The 14,474-nt window shown below is 46.4% G+C and overlaps 1 protein-coding gene across 1 annotated transcript in view; it reads left to right on the top strand.

Moving 5' to 3' along the window:
• Positions 1-4,225: 4,225 nt before the first annotated feature.
• The window catches only part of ABL1 (ABL proto-oncogene 1, non-receptor tyrosine kinase), a 180,738-nt gene continuing 170,489 nt past the window's right edge, over positions 4,226-14,474 (top strand). Inside the window, exon 1 of the mRNA XM_031654640.1 lies at positions 4,226-5,855. Within this exon, the coding sequence (XP_031510500.1) occupies positions 5,720-5,855 (136 nt within the window). The 5' untranslated portion in view covers positions 4,226-5,719. The remainder of the gene's footprint in view (positions 5,856-14,474) is intronic.

Consider the following 14,474-nt stretch of genomic DNA (forward strand, 5'->3'; position numbering starts at 1 on the left):
AGTGCTTCACGTACAGGTGTTCAATAAATACTTCTTGAGTGAATTGTTATTTATTTATTTCACCTAAAGCAGTGCTTCACGTACAGGTGTTCAATAAATACTTCTTGAGTGAATTGTTATTTATTTATTTCAAGACACGGTCTCACTCTGTCTCCCAGACTGGAGTGCAGTGGCACAATCTCAGCTCACTGCATCCTCTGCCTCCCAGACTCAAGCAATTCTCCCGCCTCAGTCTCCTGAGTAGGTGGGATTACAGGCATATGCCACCACACCTGGCTAATTTCTGTATTTTTAGTAGTGAGAGGTTTCACCATGTTGGCCAGACTGGTCTCAAAACTCCTGACCTCAAGTGATCCGCCTGCCTTGACCTCCCAAAGTGCTGGGATTACAGGTGTGAGCCACCGCGCCCGGCCATGAATTGTTAGTTTAGAAAAATGTGTATTGGCCGGGCACAGTGGCTCACGCCTGTATTCCCAGCACTTTGGGAGGCCGAGGCGGGTGAATCACGAGGTCAGGAGTTCAAGAGCATCCTGGCCAACACAGTGAAACCCTGTCTCTACTAAAAATACAAAAACTTAGCTGGGCATAATGGCAGGCGCCTGTAATCCCAGCTACTCGGGAGGCTGAGGCAGGAGAATCGCTTGAACCCAGGAGGCGGAGGTTGCAATGAGCCGAGATAATGCCACTGCACTCGAGCCCAGGTGGCAGAGTGAGACTCAGTCTATTAAAAAAAAAAAAAAAAGTGTATTAGGGGTTCTGATTTGACTGCTCAATGTTAAGCTAAACTAGAGAATAATGGCCGGGCGCGGTGGCTCAAGCCTGTAATCCCAGCACTTTGGGAGGCCGAGACGGGTGGATCACGAGGTCAGGAGATCGAGACCATCCTGGCTAACACGGTGAAACCCCGTCTCTACTAAAAATACAAAAAACTAGCCGGGCGAGGTGGCGGGCGCCTGTAGTCCCAGCTACTCCGGAGGCTGAGGCAGGAGAATGGCGGGAACCCGGGAGGTGGAGCTTGCAGTGAGCTGAGATCCGGCCACTGCACTCCAGCCCGGGCTACAGAACAAAACTCCGTCTCAAAAAAAAAAAAAAAAAAAAAAAAGACTAGAAAATAAAGAATGTGCGCAGTGGCTCACGCCTGTAATCCCAGCACTTTGGGAGGCTGAGGTGGGCAGATCACGAGGTCAGGAGATCGAGACCATCCTTGCTAACACGGTGAAACCTTGTCTCTACTAAACATACAAAAAACTTAGCCGGGTGTAGTGGCAGGCGCCTGTAGTCCCAGCTACTGCAGAGGCTGAGGCAGGAGAATGGCGTGAACCCAGGAGGCGGAGCTTGCAGTGATCGTGCCACTGTATTCCAGCCTGGATGACAGAGCAAGATTCCGTCTCAAAAAAAAAAAAAAAAGAATGTGCAGGAAATGATAAAGCATGAATGGGAATAAAAAGAAAGCACAATCTCCAGAAGGAATAATTAGGATATAATCAGGATAAGATAAGGGATAAATAGGCCAAGTGCAATGGCTCATGTCTATAATCCCAGCACTTTGGGAGGCCAAGAGGGTGGATCACCTATGATCAGGAGTTCGAGACCAGCCTGGCCAACATGGCGAAACCCCATCTCTACAGAAATATAGAAATTAGCCAGGTGTGTGGCGTGTGCTTGAAATCCCAGCTACTTGGGAGGCAGGAGAATCGCTTCGGCCTGGGTGGTGGAGGTTGCAGTGAGCAGAGATCGTGTCACTGCACTCCAGCCTGGGCAACAGAGCGAGACTCTGCCTCAAAATAAATAAGTAAATAATAAATAAATATAATGGGTAAATAAAGGAGAACAAGGGCATTGACAGTTGAAGAATGACACTCCAGATCAGAACTAAGATTGTCAGCCAGATAATTTTGTGAGAGAACAAAGCTAAACCAAATCACATCTGAATTTATAAATTCCAGTTCTAAATCTAGGCACAATTTTTCATGTTTTCCATTCAGTACCTTCCAAGTAACTAATTCCTATTGAAACCAGTATCAAAAGGAAGTGTCATCTTTCAATGCAGCGGAAATATTTCTAAAATACTTAATATAATAGCTGAATGTACAACACTTATCATGCAGCTGTTCCTCTGATATCAGCAGCAACTTGTGAAAATCAGTGGTCTCAGATCAACAGGTTTTTGATACTGAATGGTACAGTGGAAACTATGGGTTTTGGAGCAAGGTCAGTCTGGGATGAAATTGTGACTCTGTCACATATTGGCCAAGTGACCTTGGGTAGGTAAGTCACATCTCTGTTTCCCCATCTGTATTATGGGGAATAGTTTTACATGCCTCACTGGGCTATAGTGAGGATTACATGAGATAATGCAGTTTATGGAAAGTGCAAACAGTGCTGGGTGTAAAGTAGGTGCTTTGATAAGTAGATTCCTCCTTAGAAATGGGATCTTGGGACGGGCGCAGTGGCTCACGCCTATAATCCCACCACTTTGAGAGGCCGAGGCGGGTGGATTGCTTGAGGTCAGGAGCTCGAGACCAGCCTGGACAACATGGGAAAACCCTGTCTCTACTAAAAATACAAAAATTAGGCACGTGTGATGGTGCGTGCCTGTAATCCCATCTACTTGGGAGGCTGAGGCAGGATAAATTGCTTGAACCCGGGAGGTGAAGGTTGCAGTGAGCTGAAATCCTGCTACTGCACCCCAGCCTGGGTGACAAGAGCAAAACTCCGTCTGAAAAAAAAAAAAAAAAAAAAAAGAAATAAAGAAATGGGATTCCTGTCAGATGCATCCTTCTGGGGAGACATGGAGAGCCAATAGGAACCAAGGTGCTTTTTAGTCGCAGAACATGGATTCTATCAGGTGTGGGTTTGGCACATCTAGGTCATTGGTTCTGTAGACTTGCTAAACCCAACCATCTGGGCATTTTCTCGGCTAATATAGAGGATGTTTTCATGTGAATACGTGTTCACCTGTGAAATGTTTATAGTCTTTTTTTTTTTTTTTTTTTTTTTTTGAGACGGAGTCTCGCTCTGCCGCCCAGGCTGGAATGCAGTGGCCGGATCTCAGCTCACTGCAGGCTCCGCCTCCCGGGTTCACGCCATTCTCCTGCCTCAGTCTCCCGAGTAGCTGGGACTACAGGCGCCCGCCACCTCGCCCGGCTAGTTTTCTGTATTTTTTAGTAGAGACGGGGTTTCACCGTGTCGGCCAGGATGGTCTCGATCTCCTGACCTCGTGATCCGCCCGTCTCGGCCTCCCAAAGTGCTAGGATTACAGGCTTGAGCCACCGCGCCCGGCCTATAGTCTTAAAGATTCGTTCCAGGGCAAACATCTGATAGCACCTGGCAAACCCAACAAATGGCTTTTCTGTAATGAGTAAGCCTCCTAATGCCCAAATAAATAGTTGAATTCGTTAGCAACATGTCGGATGTTTTCCCTATTTCTGTATATTTCTTCGCTAGTTGTTTTTTTTTTGTTGTTGTTGTTGTTGTTTTGAGACGGAGTTTTGCTCTTGTTGCCCAGGCTAGAGTGCAATGGTGTGATCTCAGCTCACCGCAACCTCTGCCTCCTGGGTTCAAGCGATTCTCCTGCCTCAACGTCCTGAGGCTGGTATTACAGGCATGCACCACCACGCCCGGCTCATTTTGTATTTTCAGTAGAGAAGGGGTTTCTCCATGTTGGTCAGGCTGGTCTCGAACTCACGACCTCAGGTGATCCGCCCGCCTCGACCTCCCAAAGTGCTGGGATTACAGGCGTGGGCCACCGCGCCCCGTCCGCTAGTTCTAATATTTATGCTTTTTGGAGGGTGAAGGGGTTGAGAGGCACCAAAAACCTTGGCTTCTAGGAGCAAGCCACATTTTCTCCCTTAGAGACTGAAGGAAATCATCCGATTCCGGTTCCAGGAAAATCCAATCCGCAGTTTTTCCCTCGCTTTGTCCCGGTCTTACTACTCGCGCCGGGGAGACGCTGTCCAGCCGACGCTCGGCCGGCGAGAGTCCACCAGGTCCCAGGAGGGCGGGGCGAGGCCCAGCGGTCGGGGTCCGGGCCAGGAGTCTCGGTGCGGGAGGACTCGCGCGGGTGCCGTGGGACCACAACTCCCGGGACGCACCGCGGCCTGCGCCGAACACGGTTGGCTGGGAGATCCAGCCCCACTGCCCCCATTGGCCAATGGGACGGGGAAAGAGGCCCGACCCGGATTCTCGGAGGCCAATGACAATACAGAGGAGGTGGGTGCTTCCTTACCACTCACCTTGCGCTCAAAGAAGCCACATTTAAAAGGTCGTGCCGGGCCCGGCTTTCGCAGGCAGTGGGACCAGAGCCGGGACGCGCGGCGGTGTCCCGGGAAAGCGGCCCTGAGGGCATCCGGGTCCCCTTGAGGCGGGCTCCGGACGTCGTCGTGGGCGGGGCCGAGGGCGGGGCCTGGCCTCGTTGTGGAGCGGCTCGTAATCCATCATGGCGGCCGCGGGGGTCGGTGTCTGTGCCTGAGCAGCGCTGGAGCCGGAGCCGGTTCCCGGGTGCTGCGACTGAGGAGCCCCTCCGCTGTCCACGGCCCCTACCGGCGGGGGACGGCTGGGTTCCTCGGCGGAGCTCTGGGGATGTGACTGCCTGAGGGCAGTGGTGGTGTCAGCGTCCGGGGCCGGGGGAGAGGGTGTCTCAGGCAGAGACCCCCGGGCTTGGGGCAGCTGAGGCGGCCGGGCCTCCTCTACACGGCGCCCGCCTTCCGCTGTCTGGGCCGCGAGAGTCCTTCGTCCCTTACAGCTCCACCCCGGCTTTGGGACACTGGGGGTGGTCTGTTTCCCTCAGCTTGGGACACCCCGTTTTCCGAGGCGTGGAAGAGCGTCGCCCTGGAGTAAGCCGCCCGTGCCGCGCCCCGGCAGCCTCCCTCAGCCCCGAGCCGCCCCTTGTTCCGGATCCCGGCCCCAACTTTGGCCACAGAGCCTCTCATTCAAATCCCTCGCTGCTGTCAAGGGGTCTCCCCTTCCCCCAAGGTGGCTCCCGCGAGCCTCTAATGCCCTGACTTCTTCCAATGTCACCTACGGCCCCCTTAGTCTCAGCTCAGCCAAAAACTTTAATGCAAAGGAAAAGTCTGGATTGGTTCCACAGGCCTTTTAAAAAGCGGACTTAAAAGTTGCTGGCAATGCATTCCTTTTCGTCAGAGTCGAGGGCAAACTCGCTGAAATCTGGGTGACCCGTGTCCTTTTCCGGAGAGCACAGCAGAGAAGCGAGAGCGGCCACTAGTTCGGCAGGAAATTTGTTGGAAGATGAAGAAGCTAAGATAGGAGGTTGGTGACTTCCACAGGAAAAGTTCTGGAGGAGTAGCCAAAGACGATCAGCGTTTCCTTTATATGTGGGAATTGAAATGACTAGCATTATTGACCCTTTTCAGCATCCCCTGTGAATATTTCTGCTTAGGTTTTTCTTCTTGAAAAGAAATTGTTATTCAGCCCGTTAAAAAAAAAAAAAAAGTCAAGAAACTTTTGGGTAACACTGCAATTACATTACTTAAAATTGATAAACTGCGAAAATAATTGGAACTCCTGCTTGCAAGTGTCAACCTAAAAAAAGTGCTTCCTTTTGTTATGGAAGAGGTCTTTCTCTGATTGACTTCAATTGCTGACTTGTGGAGATGCAGCGAATGTGAAATCCTACGTACATGCCATTTGCCTCTACGCTTTCTGACCGTTCTGGAAGATCGTGAACCCTCTTCTGGAAAGGGGTACCCATTATTACTTTATGGGGCAGCAGCCTGGAAAAGTTCTTGGGGACCAAAGAAGGCCAAGCTTGCCTGCCCTGCATTTTATCAAAGGAGCAGGGAAGAAGGAATCATCGAGGCATGGGGGTCCACACTGCAATGTTTTTGTGGAACATGGTGAGTGCTTTTCAAAATTTCTGCTCATTATTTTCCTCATGCGTTCATCTTAGGCCTTCAAGGAACTTTGAACAATAGTACTTGCGACAGTTCCTTCCAATTCCACTTAATACATTTGTTACTTTAGTTATCTCTTAAGTTTCTGGTGAAACTTACTTTGTATAAGAAAAAGTTACTTCGTGAGTTCGGCTTTATTCAGAATCTATTTGAGTTGCTTATTTCTTGCCTGCTTCCTCTGCGAATTCACTGTGACCTTGGACAAGCCATTTTACTGTCCCAGGGCTTCAGTTTCCTGAGGGGCTGGACTTCAGTGGTTTCTTAGGATGCATGGTTCTATGATTCTGCTCTCACCGAAGTCAAGGGCTCTTCTGACATGCATGGATTCTTTACTGCTTTGTCTACAGAGAGCTTTTATCATATTCTCAAAGTGGTTTGTTTTTCTGGTAAAGTTAAGAATCATAGATACTGGTTGACGCTAATATCCTTGACCTTTTCCATCATAAGTGGGACTTGAAAATACTCACTTTGGAGCCATGTGGGAAAAATCAAGTGGGGAGGCAGCATTCCTTACGAATTTTAGATACACAGCTTCTGTCTTACCTTCCATAGGAGTAATCCCTTCCTCGTTGATGAAGCTTTCATCCTCTCTTCTCCCTGTTTAGAGTGACATTTGGGCCAATAAAAGTTGTCTTTGACATTTTTATGAACATATTTGGCATTTGAGTGCTGACAGTACATTTTATGTTGTTCATGTCCAGTAATTCTGTGTGAAGTTAAAGCCAAGGGTCAGCTTACACTAATGTCTATAACCAATTAATTAGGGTTACTGTTTGTACTGTTGCAGCCTGCCATTTTTCAGATTGTGTCCTTTATGTTAAAAAATCAATTGAGCCCACGTATCCTAGAAGCAAACGTATCAAGTGTGCCAGGGGCTTATAGTTTGAAATTCATTCAGAAATACTTCTTAACATTGGGTGACTGCAGTCAACCAAGGCTTCTGTTGGATGAACTTGCATTTGACAGTTGAAGTTTTACTTTCTTACAAGAAAATACTCACTTCATCTGAATAAATCCGGGTGCTTGGATTTTACTTTGCCTTGAAACGTTAATTCTATTTTAGCTTTGTTTTTAGGCAAGCCAATATGGTCACGTGTTATGAGGCTCCCAAATTCAGGATTTAAAAAGTGAATTATTTACATTTTAACTTGTGATGATCATGCACCTTACATAGTGAAAATTGGTACAGACTTTTTGGAGAGCTTTGGCGGAACTTATCAGAATTTGAAATGTATATGCCAGTGACCCAGTAATCTCATTCCGGGAAGCTGGTATAGAAAGCAGTGTAGTTCCCTACGTGTCCCTGATATCCCTTCAGGGGTTGAGAGGCTGAAACTGTTTTCATGTTAATGGAGTACCAAGATCTTGTCTCTTTTGCTGTGTTGACGTTTGCACTAATGGTACCAAAGTAAAGCAGGTGTCTTAGCATGAATCAGGGTTGTGGCACCTAACTGTACTTGCAGTCATTGCATTCTTCGTGACATGCACTCACACTTAAAAAAATATATATATACACACACACACACACACATATCCACTTTTCACTGAAAAGTAGCTTTTTTTTTTTTTTTTTGAGTCAGAGTCGCTCTGTGTCACCCAGGCTGGAGTGCAGTATTGCAATCTCGGCTCACTGTAACCTCTGCCTCCCGGGTTAAAGCGATTCTCCTGCTTCAGCCTCCCAAGTAACTGGGACTACAGGCACGTGCCACTGACGCCTGGCTAATTTTTGTTTTTATTAGAGACGGGGTTTCGCCATGTTGGCCAGGCTGGTCCTGAACTCCTGACCTCAGGTGATTCACCCGCCTCAGCCTCCCGAAGTGCTGGGATTACAGGCATAAGCCACTGCGCCTGACCAGTTTTCACTGGAAAATACCTTGATGAAGCAGCAAAAATTATTAATTTTATTAAATTTTGACCCTTGTGTATGTCTTCTTAATATTCTGTGGATGAAAAAGGGAGGTATGCATCAAGTACTTATACTGTGTAGTAAAGTATAATGGTTATCTCCAGGAAAAGCACTTCGGTGATTGGGTTGCAAACTGAACTAGCCACTTTTGTCATGGACTACCGTGTTTACTTGAAACTATGACAGTCTGTGGTTATTCAAACTAAAAAGTGTATGAAGGAATCTTTCGAAGAAAACACCAGGTAGTATTTGTTGCCGATGATGAAATTTTAGCTTTCCAGTGAAAATTAGGATTTTAGAGAATTTTTGTTTTTTTTTCCTTTTCGAGATAGAGTTTCGCTCTCGTCGCCCAGGCTGGAGTGCAATGGTGCAGTCTCGGCTCACTGCAACCTCTGCCTCTCAGGTTCAAGCGATTCTCCTGCCTCAGCCTCCCAAGTAGCTGGGGTTACAGGTGTGCACCCACCACGCCCGGCTAATGGAGAATTTTTATCTGCCACTGTGATATAGAGATTGGTGGTAATATTTACAGATGCCATATTTTAATATAATGAAATGTATTATTTGGAAGATCTACATAAATCAGTAAATCAATATTTTCTTTTTTGTTTGTTTTTGAGACAGACTCTTGCTATGTTATTTAGGCTGGAGTATAGCGGTGTGATCTTGGCTCGCTGCAACCTCCGCCTCCCAGGTTTAAACAATTCTAGTGCCTCAGCCTCCCGAGTACCTGGGATTACAAGGCATGCACCACCACAAGTGAATAATTTTTTGTATTTTTAGTAGAGATGGAGTTTCACCATGTTAGCCAGGCTGGTCTTGAGCTCCTGACTTCAAATGATCTGGCCACCTCGGCCTCCCAAAATGCTGGGATTACAGGTGTGAGCCACCATGCCCAGCCAAACCAGTATTTTCTAAATGATCAATGCATGACATAAAATCATGCACAGGTTAAAGATCCATTCAAAGTGCAAAATGGAGGCCAGGTGCGGTGGCTCACGCCTGTAATCCCAGCACTTTGGGAGGCCGAGGTGGGTGGATCACCTGAGGTCAGGAGTTCGAAACCAGCCATGAAATCTAGTGAGATCTTACCTCTACAAAAATTTAAAAAATTAGCCAAGCTCCCACTGGAGCCAAAGAGTTGAGGCTGCAGTGAGCTGTGAACACACCAGTGCATTCCAATTTGGGCAATAGAGGGAGACCATGTCTCTGGAGGAAAAAAAAAAGAATGCAGTTCATTGGTAGGGTTTCAGATTCTACATGGCACCCAGCCTTTAAGAAATTCCTGGCTAGACCAGGCGCAGTGGCTCACGCCTGTAATCGCAGCACTGTGGGAGGCCAAAGTGGGCAGATCACCTTAGGTATGGAATTCAAGACCAGCCTGACTAACATGGAGAAACCCAGTCTCTACTAAAAATACAAAATTAGCCGGGCGTGGTGGCACATGCTGTAATCCCAGCTACATGGGAAGCTGAGGCAGGAGAATTGCTTGAACCTGGGAGGTGGAGGTTGCAGTGAGCCGAGATCGTGCATTGCACTCCACCCTGGGCAACGAGAGCAAAACTCTGTCTCAAAAAAAAAAGAAAAGAAAAGAAAAGAAATTCCTGGCTGGGCGCGGTGGCTCACACCTGTAATCCCAGCACTTTGGGAGGATGAGGCAGGCGGATCACTTGAGGTCAGTAGTTCGAAACTGGCCTGGCCAACGTGGTGAAACCCCATCTCTACTAAAAATACAAAAATTAGATGGGCGTGGTGGCATGCACCTGTAATCTCAGCTACTTGGGAGGCTGAGGCAGGAGAATATCTTGAGCCTGGGGGGCAGAGGTTGCAGTGACCTGAGAAAGCGCCACTGCACTTCATCCTGGGTGACAGAGCGAGACTCTGTCTCAAAAAAAAAAAAAAGAAACTACTATTTACCATGTTTTGACGTAGCATCAAAGAACAATATCTGTGGTTATCTAGAAAGTCTGTTTTTGGGGGAGAAAACAGTTATTTTCCAGTAATAAAAATATTTGTTTTTAAATGAATAATTATTTTTTTAAATTTCAGTATTCATTTCTAATATGGTAACTATTGATGAGATAACCTACACAAACTAAGGCTCTTTGGGGCCTTCAGTGATTTTTCAAGAGTGTGACAAGGGCCTGAGATTAAAAAGTTTGAGGCCAAGCACTGTGACTCATGCCTGTAATTTCACACTCTGGGAGGCCAAAGGCAGGTGGATCGCTTGAGTCCAGGAGTTCAGGATCAGCCTGGGCAACATAAGACCCTGTCTCTACAACAAGAACAAAAAAAATTAGCCAGGCGTGGTGTCACACCTATGTTCCCAGCTACTTGAGTGGCTGAGGTGGGAGGGTCACTTGAGCTCGGGAGGCCAATGCTGCAGTGAGCCATGATCATGCCACTGCACTCCAGCCTGGGTGACAGAGCAAGACCCCATCTCAAAAAAAGTTTGAGAACCATTGCTGTAGAAAGTCTATCAAGAAGGCACATAGGGATGTTTGTTGCTAAAGTACTAACACTGAATGATGTCTGTGTTGTGGTGAGTAGAAAAAAAGCAATTTGAAAATCATTCTTTATGGTATGGCCCCATTTTTGTAAAACAAAAATAACTGTTGATGTATATCCAGGAAAAAAAGGTATGGAAGGATTTTAGACCAAAATTTTTATCTCTAGGGACTTGAGCTTTAGGTGGAATAGGAGAAAACTTTCTCTTTTTGGTTTGTGTGATGTTCCAAGTGTCTTTTAACAACAAACTTGGGTTATCTTGTAATACAAAAAATACGAAGATTTAAAAACTGAAGCCAGGCATGTGGCTCATACCTGTAATCCTAGCACTTTGGGAGGCTGCCGCGTGTGGATCACCTGAGGTCAGGAGTTTGAGACCAGCTTGACCAACAAGGTAAAACCCCATCTCTACTGAAAATACAAAAAATTAGCTGGGCATGGTGGCAGGTGCCTGTAGTTCCAGCTACTCGGGAAGTTGAGACAGGAGAATTGCTTAAACCCGGGAGGTGGAGGTTGCAATGACCTGAGATCGTGCCACTGCACTCCCAGCCTGGGTGACGGAGTGAGACTCCATCTCAAAATAAATAAATAAGTAAAAATAAAAACTGAATTGATGGCAGTCTAACCTGTCACTTTTTCCAGATCCCTTTTTATGAAAGAATTTGCTTAAGTTGTGTGAAACCAATTTCTTTGGACCCTGGGTATTCTTTTTCTAAGGGAATACCATGTTATTTTGTGTTATTCAGAAATATACAGTGTTGGATTAGACATGGATCTGGAAGCCAAGAATAGCATTGGTTGTTATTGTTGATGATGAATCTGAAAGAGTGGGCAGATGGCAACTTTTTGCCAGAATCATTCAGGGTTAAAGGGCTAGTCATATCTACAAGGGAAAAAAGGAAACCGTGTTATTAAATATTTCATGCACCATATGTTCCTTTCAAATTTCAGTGGCTTGACTAAGAAACTTCACTTTTGGGAGAGTTGGTAAAACAATTGAAAGCATTTAGTAGTCAACTTTTTCCTTAGTGTTTCCTTGTTTCTTCAACACACATTTATTGAGCACAGACTATGACAGGTAGTGTTCTAGTCACTGATGATATATATATTTGTAAATGAAACAATCCCTGCCCTCCTAGAACTTACATTCTAGTGGGAGGAGACACATCATAAATAAGTTAAGTAAATAAAATACAGATTTGTTAGTGATATGTGCAGAAGAGAAGAATAACATAGAGAAGGGGACAGGGAATGGGGTAGGAGGTGTAATTTTAGTTAGGGTGGCTAGAGAGGCCTGAGAGGGTGGCATTTGATTAAAGACCCGAAGGAGGAAGGTGAGCGGCAAGCCCTGTTGAAATATGTGAAAGCATTTCAGGCCGAGGGAACCAGGATGCAGAGACCTGAGGCAGAGCTTGCTAGTTTCAAGGAGCAGCCGGAGCAGAGAGCAAAAGGAGAGATGCAGGAGGTAAAATGGAGGGTGGGAAGAGAATGGCTGAAGGAGAGGGTGGCCTCATTGGCCATTTCAAGGATTTTTACTTTGATTCGTATGATGTGGGAAGGCCTTGGAGAATTTTCCAAGGGAGCTATACTATCTGATGTATGTTTTAATATTACATAGAATCTCTCCGGCTGCTATGATCTGAAGGAGAACAAGGGAGCAGGGATTCCACGGGGGCGTTGATTGCACGGCGCCAGATAAGGGTGATGATGCTTGGACCAAAGTGGTGGCACTGGATGGAGGGTCAGAACCGAGAAAATTTGCTCTCGGATTAGATGTGGGATATGGGGGTGTGAGAGGGGCCAAGTGTGACTCTCAGGTTTTTGAACTGAATAACTGGGAGAATAGAGTTGCCTTTTATCGAAATGGAGGTCGAGGCCGCAGTGGTAAGCTGTGATTGCGCCACTGCACTCCAGCCTGGGCAACAGAGCAAGACCCTGTCTAAAAAAATGTATATATATTTACTATCAGTTAAAACTACTTTATGGTTCTCAAAACTTTATTTAAAATAATAGAAACTTGATAAATCAACACTGTAGGCTGGGCGCTGTGGCTCACGCCTGTAATCCCAGCACTTTAGGAGGCCAGAGTGGGCGGATCACTTGAGGTCAGGAGTTCAAGACCACCCTGGCCAACATGGTGAAACCTCGTCTCTACTAAAAATACAAAAATTAGTTGGCATGGTGGCGCACACCTATAGTCCCACCTGCATGGGAGGCTGAGGCAGGGGGATCACTTGAACCTGGGAAGCAGAGGTTGCAGTGAGCCAAGATCATGCCACTGCACTCCAGTCTGGGCAACAGAGCAAGACACTGTCTTAAAAAACAAAACCAACACTGTAATTCTCATTACTCTTAAAATTATACTGAGGCCAGGTGTGGTGGCTCATGCCTGTAATCCCAGCACTTTGGGAGGCCAAGGCAGATGGATCACTTGAGCCCAGGAATTCAAGACCAACCTGGGCAACATGGCGAAACCCCATCTCTACTAACAGTACAAAAAATTAACTGGGCGTGGTGGTACGCGCCTGTAATTCCAGCTACTCAAGTGGCTGAAGTGGGAGAATCACCTGAGCCTGGGAAGCCAGGGCCGCAGCGAGTCGTGATGGTGCCATTGCGCTCCAGTCTGGGTGACAGAGTGAGACCCTGTCTCAAAAAAAAAAAAAAAAAAAGGAAAAATTATACTAAGTATCTGTATACATTAGAAGGTGGGAGGAAGTGCAATTATTGGATCCTATAGGCATTAAAGTTAAATTTGTCAGATTCTTTTTTTTTTTTTTTTTTTTTGAGACAGAGTCTTGCTCTGTTGCCCAGAGTGGAATGCAGTGGCACGATCTCAGCTCCCTGCAACCTCCACCTCCCGGGTTCAAGCAATTCTTCTTCCTACCTCAGCCTAATTTTTTGTGTTTTTAGTAGAGACGGAGTTTCACCCTTTTAGCCAGGATGGTTTTAGTCTCGTGACCTCGTGATCTGCCTGGCTCGACCTCCCAGAGTGCTGGGATTGCAAGCGTGAGCCATGGCGCCTGGCCATCAGATTCTCAAAGAGGTTATTTGAACAGGCCGGGCGCAGTGGCTAACGCCTGTAATCCCAACACTTTGGGAGTCCGAAGTGGGCACATCACCTGAGGTCAGGAGTTCGAGACCAGCCTGACCAACATGGTGAAACCCCATCTCTACTAAAAATACAAAAATTAGCAGAGCTTGGTGGTGTGTGTCTGTAATCTCAGCTACCCAGGAGACTGAGGCAGGAGAATGGCTTGAACCTGGGAGGCGGAGGTTGCAGTGAGCCAAGATCACACCACTGCACTCCAGCCTGAGCAATAGAGCGAGACTCCATCTCAAAAAACAAAAAGTTATTTCGAAAGATTATACCCATCTACTTAATGCTAGGGATTGGACTGTGGTACATGGGCTGTGAAAATGCAAAATTGGAGGTATGTACTTTGTTTTATTTTAGAGACGGGGTCTTACTTTGTCACCCAGACTGGAGTGTAGTGGCACAATCATAGCTCACTGCAGCCTTGAACTCCTGGGTTCCAGTGATCCTCCTGCCTTGGCCTCCCAAAGCAATGGGATCACACATGTGAGCCACTGCACCTGGCTGTGTATGCACATTTTTTATAGGCACACAATTGTTTCCAATAGTCTAATACATTTTGTATGGCCTTCTTATTTTTCATGAAACCGTACTGCCCATTTTAAGAAATTCATAATGTAGAAGAAAACAGAAGTTTCAGTTGTGGGGTAAGTAAAGAAAGATGATCAAAGATGATTTGACCAAAAGAGCTTTACTTCATTTAAATAAAGCATGTTGTCAAAAAAAAATAGAAGTGGGAGAAAATGTGAAATCATTTTGTGTCAGTTAAGGACATAACCGTGCTTGTGCTTCAGCTCTCCAAGTGTGAACACACTGATGTGTTGTGAAGTGTGTTGCAAATAGATGCATTTTTTGAGTGAGAGGGAGAGGGATGTGTTAACATGATTTAGCTGGGAATTAAACCCATAGGAATGTGTCAGGCATATTTTCTGACTGGGGGTAAAAAGATTAAAATGGTACTTATGATGGGCTTCAGCAAGAGGTGGTCTTCCGAAAGCCTTCTCCGCCCTGTGCCTCTGCAGTTCCCTGACTCCTTGCTGTGTTCATCCCTGCCTTT

The sequence above is a fragment of the Papio anubis genome, chromosome 13 (genome assembly GCF_008728515.1).
Source record: "Papio anubis isolate 15944 chromosome 13, Panubis1.0, whole genome shotgun sequence".
In the NCBI taxonomy this organism is placed as follows: Eukaryota; Metazoa; Chordata; class Mammalia; order Primates; family Cercopithecidae; genus Papio; species Papio anubis.